The sequence below is a fragment of the Carlito syrichta genome, unplaced genomic scaffold, assembly GCF_000164805.1.
Source record: "Carlito syrichta isolate Samal-C Ts95f unplaced genomic scaffold, Tarsius_syrichta-2.0.1 Scaffold83171, whole genome shotgun sequence".
Taxonomy (NCBI): domain Eukaryota; kingdom Metazoa; phylum Chordata; class Mammalia; order Primates; family Tarsiidae; genus Carlito; species Carlito syrichta.
In genome coordinates this window covers 43,672-51,160 of record NW_007027267.1, presented here as the reverse complement: position 1 = coordinate 51,160, position 7,489 = coordinate 43,672, and the positions used below count along the sequence as shown (strand labels likewise).

The window sequence follows — 7,489 nt, the reverse complement described above, 5'->3', positions numbered from 1 at the left end:
GTCTCGCGCTGTGCCTTCGGCCCCTCTAGACTCCGGCTCTCTCAGCGGGTCTGGCTGGTGTCTCCGTGCGTCCCGCTCCCGTCTGTGCCCCCGGGCTCTGGGGCACCGTTCCCCGCCCGCCCCTCCCCCACGCCGTCCCTGCCTTCCGGCCCGTCTCCCCCGCGGAGTTTCCACCCGGCCCTGCACGGCCCCCTCTGCCCTGGCCAGGCCCTTCTCCCGCTTCCCTTCGCCGTCCCCTCAGCCTCCCACCTCTCAGACCACCCGGCCGGCCTCCCTTGCTCCCTTCCTGTGGCTGACCGGCCCCTGGCCTACCCTCCCCGGGGTCCCAGACGGCTCTCACAGAGGCTCCAGGTCCCACGAAAGGGGAGGGATGGCCCCCTTCGTCGTGAGGTCCAGACACCCTTCATGGGCCGGGGAGCTGCTGGGGCGGGGAGGGGGTGCAGCCCCCACCCCGCCGATCCTTTCCTGCGTCTCTTCTAGGTACTCCCCGGACTCTACCTCGGAAACTTCATTGGTGAGCTCTACCCACTCTGTCCCAAAGCTGTGGCACTCCGCCTGTCCCGGCCGGGGTCCACCATTCTTGCCCTGGCCCAGCAACTCAGACGCAGCTCAGGAAGGCGGCAGGGAGGCGACACCAGGCTGGGAGGGGGCAAGGGCTCTCCAAGGCCTCGGGGCGCACGCGTGGGGGCGTCCCCCCGGGTCTGAAGGCATGGAGGGAGCAGCAGGGGTCTGACAATGACGTCCCCCACGTTCAGCTGCCCACCAATTCTGCCACGTGGTCAGAGAGACAGCACAAAGGGCTCAGGACCTGAGCTGTGGATGTGGGCAACTCTCTGCGTGCCCTGAGCCTGTCTCCTCCTTAGCACAGAAGGCCCCTAGCCTCCAAGGACACCTCTGGCCCCAAGATTATGGGTTGTGGTCTATTGGGGGGCGCTGCTTCTAACTGAGAAGCTGGGAACTCTTCTTCCCATGACCTTCTCCTCCTCGGAAGAGAGGCCTCTGGAGACTGGGGCTGGGCCCTCTTCTAAGCAGGGTCCTAAGCACCAACCCCATGACCACCAGACCCCTTGAGCAGCAGGAGGGCCTGGTACTGAGGGCTGGCAAGCCCACAAGCTTCCGTTCCTGTTCTCATCCATCCCTTCCACAAAAGGGAGGGCACAGATGGCATGGACTCCCATTCTTGCCCTCGAGGGCTTCCAGACTGGTAGCGGGAGATAGAGCTGAACACAGACTTTTGGCTGTGGGCAGAAAACATGCTAAGAGATAGGTGGGTCCTGGGCTTAGGGGACCCAAGGAAGGAAAGGTACTTCCATCTTCACAGTGGGAGAAAGCTTCAGAGAGGGAGGAGCCTAGGCCTCTACCCTCCTAAGCCCTGGTCCCTTCCTTCCCAGGAGCTACCTCTGCTACTCATGCCACATCAGTTTCTTCATTTGGCCAAGTCACATCTGAGTCCTCTTTTATGACTGTAGGCTCCACGGGGGCAGGAGCCACGAAGCTGACCCCAGACCCCAGGGCCCAGCCAAAGGCTGCACTTAGTGCACATAGTAGGCACTTAGGAAATCTTTGTGGAATGAGGAAATTGACATATGGGGTAGGGGGTGTGTGTAATTTCTTCCCGTTATGAAAGGTCTCATGCACCGTGTCCAGCCCTTGGAGAGGGCCACTGAGAGCAGTGTCACAAATGTCCCTAGGTCATTCTTCAGATATCTTTGTAGGCACAGAATATTTAACACCAAAGTTGGAAGCCTATTCCACATACTGTTCTGGAAGCTGTGTTTCCCACTTAGAAATACGCCGTGGCATCCCTGCACAGAGCTCTGTTTAGTGGCTGCACAATGCGTCAAAGTGCGGGTCCACCATACTAGCCAGTCCCTTTTTGATGAACACAAGTTATTCCCAGTTTTTACCTAATTCTGATATCAGCAGTACTTACAGACCGTCATCCTCTGCGCACAGCAAATGCCTCTGGAGACAGGATTCCTGGAAGGAGAACTGTGGGTCACAGGATATGCCAGAGAAGGGTGTTTGGGATGGAAAGTACAGCATGAGCAAGGGGGTGGAGACGCCGGGCTGTGACTTGTGGGTGACCCAGAAGCCAGAGGAGCAGGAGCTGGCAGAGGGGGGCCCAGGTGGAGTGGGAGGGGTGAGAAGGAAAGCTGGGCAGGCAGTGTGCTTCCTCCACACTTGGCCATCAGGAACAGTTAAGTCGCACCTGCCAGATTGGCTCAAGTATCCTGTTTCTTTCAGATGCCAAAGACCCGGATCAGCTGGGCCGGAATAAGATCACACACATCATCTCTATCCATGAGTCACCCCAGCCTCTGCTGCAGGTATCCCTTACCATTCCAGAGCTGTGCAGAGGTCGAGGGGAGGGGACTGCAGACCCTCTTCTCAAGTATCTACTGTGCTACCTTCTTGACCCGTGCTGACTCATTTGGTCTTCACCACTGGCCCCGAGAGGCCAATTAACTCACCTAGGGTTACACATCCAGGAAGCTGAGGAGCAGGGATTTGAACACAGGCCATCGGGTGCCATAGAGCTCACAGTGAACCCCAGAAAGGCCCCACAGGGGCTTTCCCACTGCCCAACTGGGTGGCTGGTTTAAAACCGATGACTCTGGCCTCTGTGTCTTGCTGGGCAGCCTTGGGCTGTGGCTTTGGCCTCCCTGGACCTTTGATTCCCCAGCCCTGTCTGCCCCCCGACCCCCGGGGCTGTTGTTGCAATGTTGTTAGGGACTGCAGGATGGTGAAGATGCTTTGCACACTGTAGAGCATGGTCCACAACAGAGGAGTTAGTGCTGGTATTATCAAGTCCCAGGAAAGGGGCATGAGGGAGTTAGGACACAGAGGAGGAAAGCAGGAAACCCAAACCACATGTGCTGACGTCAGGAGACCCAAGATCATGTCTCCAACATTTATTCACCCCTCTGAGCCTCAGTAGTCCGATCTGTAAAATGGGAGTTTTTATAACAGTACCCACCTCACTGAGTTGTTGAGGGCCACATAATAGGTGCTCAACAAATTACAGCTGATATCATTACAAAGTTAATATTCTTAACCCATAAATAGAGCCCTTTCCTCCATATCTGTTAGAGTCCATGGCATCCACTGCAGAGACAGAGCTGTGAGTGGGAAAAAGTTCTAGAGATCTGAGGCTGAGACCAGGTTGTGCCACAGACTTGCTGTGTGACTTTGGGCAGGATCCTCTCCCTCTCTAGGCCTCAGCTTTCCCATGAGCCAGATTTGATGGTTTTAAAGGCAGTGATCAATAACCTATGATTTTCAGTGTCATTCAAGGAAGAAATGTCCAGGCCACTGGAATCTAATTTTGCAGTAAGGGGCAGGCCTGTTGAAGTATTTGGAGTAAGCAGTCACTCGAGCACACGGGAAGGTTGTCAAGTGGCGAGTGTGCTCACTGATGAAATGACGGCATGCGCAAAGAGTGCCTCCTTCAGCTGCCCCGCCCACTTTCCAAAGCTCCCCCCCTCCATCAGCGAATTCACCACTCAGGTTTGATAATACCATGCAAACCCAAGGCCTGATATGTCACCAAGTGAAATTACAAACCATGCAGACGGTGTAGGGTGTCATGACCTTGGGGAATGTGAGTGAGAGAAAGGCTGAAATTTCACTCAAAGCCACAACAAATGAGGACCCTCAGACGCGAGCACAGATCATTGCCTGATATTGTGCAGAGGCTCAGCAAGGAACAAGAATGTCTCAGCAAGTTTGCTGGAAAAAGCACTGACAATTTATTCCCCGGTTATCCTAACAGCACATCATTATAACCACAAGTCATGAAACTTAAAGTGTTTTTATGACTTTTTTTTCCAAGTGAAAACTGATATGCCCTTTTTCCCATGTGACTTTGTCATTCCCACCTGGAGGAAAGTCACTGTGAGTTGCCCTTGCCCCAGCTATTTCGATTAAAGGTCCCTGGGTCCCTTTTTTTTTTTTTTTTTTTTTGAGGGGTCTCACTCTGTCGCCCAGGCTGGAGGGGAGTGACACGCTCACAGCCACTGCAGCCTCAATCTGCTGGGCTCAGACGATCCTTCCACCTCAGCTTTCCAAGTAGCTGGAACTACAGGCATGAGCCACCACACCCAGCTAATTTTTTGATTTACTGTAGCGCCAAGGACTCGCCAAGTTGCCCGGGCTGGTCTCGAAGTCCTGGGCTCAGGCAATCTTCTTGTTTCCACCTCCCAAAGTGCTGGGATTACAGGCATAAACCACCATGCCCGGCTAGTTCCTGGGTCCTGTTTAACAAGTCCTTGCGCCCACATCATCTGTGGGGTTAGGACATGCCATCTACTCAGAAGGTTCCGAAATCACAGACGGTCAGAGCTGGGAGCCCTCAGAAATGGTGTTGACTTTCTTTGGACAGCTAGGACAACAGTGGGGACACACACTGCTCGGCCTCTCAGGCCAGGGGGAGGGGGGCTGCAGTAGGGATCCCTCTGAGTGTGCTTTGTACTTGCAGGATATCACGTACCTCCGCATCCCGGTGGCTGATGCCCCTGAGGTACCCATGTAAGTGCCCCTGGATAGTCTGACTGATGGACAGACAGCTGCCTCCTCTGGTGGGTGGGAGGGCAGTTCTGAGGACTCAGGCCAGAAGGCTGTCACGAGTGGCCACCCAGGCCCAGGTCTGACTCCATGTCAACCGTGCCCCGTGGTATGCCCCTGACCAAGACTCCCAACCTCCCTGCACCAAGGTCTCCTCAGCTCTGAAGCAGAGAAAGTGCCCTTGAGATCAGACGCCCCAGCAGATTTGAAAGGGTCAGGCTTAGTCTGTTCCTGGCCTTGAAGTTAAGACATCTGGGATTCAGCCAGGCTTTGCCATTGACTTACTGTGTGACCTTAAGCAAGTTGTTTCCCCTCTCTGAGCCTCTCCTGTCAAAGAGGAGTGTGCGATCAGAGTTGAGGGAGCTTTCAAAGAGCCGCTGACACGTGTTGAGGATCTATGATAGGGCCTGGGGTACAACAGGGACTCAGAAAATGGGTTTTTTGCTTGTGCTCTGAGCAGCAGTGCCTCCCAGCTTGGGATGGACCCAGCAGACACTCCTGTCCCTGGGAACCTTGCTCTCAGCCCGCGGTTGACCCTCATTGTTCCCAGGTGCTCTGGCTGCAGATCCCAGAGGAGTGAGACCCCCGTGTCTCCTCTCACCCATTTCCTAGAAAGGCCAAAATAAACCCACCATGAAAACAGGATCCCCAGGAGGGGAGCTCCTGCCTGGATGGCAGGACGTGCCAGTCCCGGCCCCCCTCACTGCCTGAAGTGTCACCACTACCACCTCACACGCCCCCACCTCATGCGACAGTGGACCACTCACTGCCCTACTGGCTGACCTGAGGACCCCAAGGCCAGCCCCTAAATGGGGAGGGGATGCCACCTGCGAGACCTGCCCCAGGACTCCGACCCCATGCTTTCTTCTCCAGCAAAAAGCACTTCAAGGAATGTATCACCTTCATCCACTGCTGCCGCCTCAGTGGGGGGAACTGCCTTGTGCACTGGTGAGTTGAGAGGGGAATGGCCTGGGAGGAAGCGGCGTCCTCTGTCCTGAACACACACTCTCGTCCTAGGGGAAGGCAGAACCTGTCACAGTGCTTGACCACACGCCATCCATCTTGGAGAGGCCACACAGGCTCAAATCGGGGCTGGGTTCCTTGGCAGCTGGATGGCCACACCAAGTAGCTCTTTCCCCCTGAGACTCAGTTTCCTCATCTGCAAAGTGGGAAGAAAGTTGACCTGACAGGACTGTTGGGAGGGTAGATGAGGCCGTGCAGGTAGCCTGCCACCCTCCAGAAGTTCTCGCTACACTCTCGTCCCCTCCAGGCCTTTGGGAAGATGGTTCAGGGCAGTGGGGAACCCCAGGCTGGGAAACCAGACCCCCAGGTGTCCCTGGCCCAGTCAGTGTCATCACTCCCCAACTTCTTACTGAGCTCCAGTCCCATCCTGAGCAGGCTCAGGTTGACTCTGCCGAGCCCAGCGACAAGGCCTATCATCCTCTCGGGCCGTCTCCCTGTCTTCTTCCCACTCTCCGCGCTTCCTGCTGCACTAGCCTTCTGTGCCTTCTCCAGATCCACCAGGCTTCCCCCTCCACACTGCCCAGAACATTCCTGACTGACCCTTACCTATCTTTCAAGCTCAGCTTGATGTCGCTTCTTTGGGGACCCCTTTCCTAGTCCCGCCCCTACCCCACGAGATTAATTTATCTTCCCATATGAATCTCCTAGCCCTCAGACGCACCTTCAGAGCGATTATCACCGCCTGAAATGGCTTCTCTGGTCAGTGTCTGTCTGCCCCAGCCACACTGTTTTATTCCCACCATATCCCCAGTTCCTGAAAAAGACCAGATGATCCAGAAGTGTTGTTGAATGAATGATGTTTTCCCCAGACCTTTTTAATGTGGGGAATCCTCCAGTCAGAGGGAACAGCCTGGGCAAAGGCCTGGAGGTGGGAAGACAGGTCCTGGCAGGCTGGAGCTCGAGGCTGAGGGGGAGCGCTGAAGTGGGACACTGGATCTCACCTGAAGCCTCCGGGGTTGCTGGGGATCCCAGCTTTGCAGGCATCTCCCGCAGCACCACCATCGTGACGGCGTATGTGATGACCGTGACGGGGCTAGGCTGGCGGGACGTGCTTGAAGCCATCAAGGCCACCCGGCCCATCGCCAACCCCAACCCAGGCTTTAGGCAGCAGCTTGAAGAGTTTGGCTGGGGCAGTTCCCGGAAGGTAGGGATGGGGGCAGGGGCTGGGCAGGGACCAGGCCAGGCCGAGACAGACTCTTCTTCCCACTTGAACTGAGCCGTCAACTAGAAAGAATTTAGCCTCCGCTTCAGACCGAGCGGGAGATTTTTCTGGGGTCTCGAATTCGTGCTTCCTGAGCCAATCCAGCTTGTGGCTGTATTTTGTCTGGCAGTCAGTTTTTGTTTAGATGTGGAATGTGAGTGCCTTCAGACCAGCCTGTTTGCCCCGGCCCTCTGCACTCTGCATTGCCGTCTCCACCTGCCCCAAACCTGAAGGCATCTGCGTGTTCGACCCCTGTGGGGAGAACTGCCCCCAGACTCCACCCCGGGTCCCTGATGAGACCAAAGCGGTTCCTGGTCTCTTGGGCAGATGGCGCGTGGAAATGTCAGGAACGGAGGCCTCCCGGGAACAAGCGACGGGGAGGCCGGCTCTAGGAGGTGGCAGGGTTGTCCCCAGAGGCCTGTGTGCAGGCATGCACTAGGAGAGGCAGGCAAAGAGGAGGCCCCCGTGGGGGCGCCGTCGGCGCGACCGCGGATGTGAGCACAGGAGCGTGGGCGGAAGGGTGAGGCGGCCCGCGCTGAGCGGGGGTCGCCCCGTGGCAAACGGGAGGGGGCTTCGGGGAGAGGAAACGGCCTCCCCGCAGGCAAGGGGACCCAGCGAGGGGATGGAAACCGCGAGGAGAGGCAGGGAGGGCGGGGCTTCCGAGCCGTGCGCCGCTCGGGGGAGGCGGGGCCTCGGGCT

General features: G+C 56.8%; 1 protein-coding gene across 1 annotated transcript in view; it reads left to right on the top strand.

The window, feature by feature from the left end:
• Positions 1-480: 480 nt before the first annotated feature.
• The window catches only part of DUSP15 (dual specificity phosphatase 15), a gene marked incomplete at its 5' end in the record, with an annotated part of 18,161 nt that continues 11,152 nt past the window's right edge, over positions 481-7,489 (top strand). Inside the window, 5 exons of the mRNA XM_021711400.1 lie at positions 481-514; positions 2,248-2,330; positions 4,481-4,530; positions 5,440-5,514; positions 6,562-6,733. Coding sequence (XP_021567075.1) covers positions 481-514; positions 2,248-2,330; positions 4,481-4,530; positions 5,440-5,514; positions 6,562-6,733 — 414 coding nt within the window. The remainder of the gene's footprint in view (positions 515-2,247; positions 2,331-4,480; positions 4,531-5,439; positions 5,515-6,561; positions 6,734-7,489) is intronic.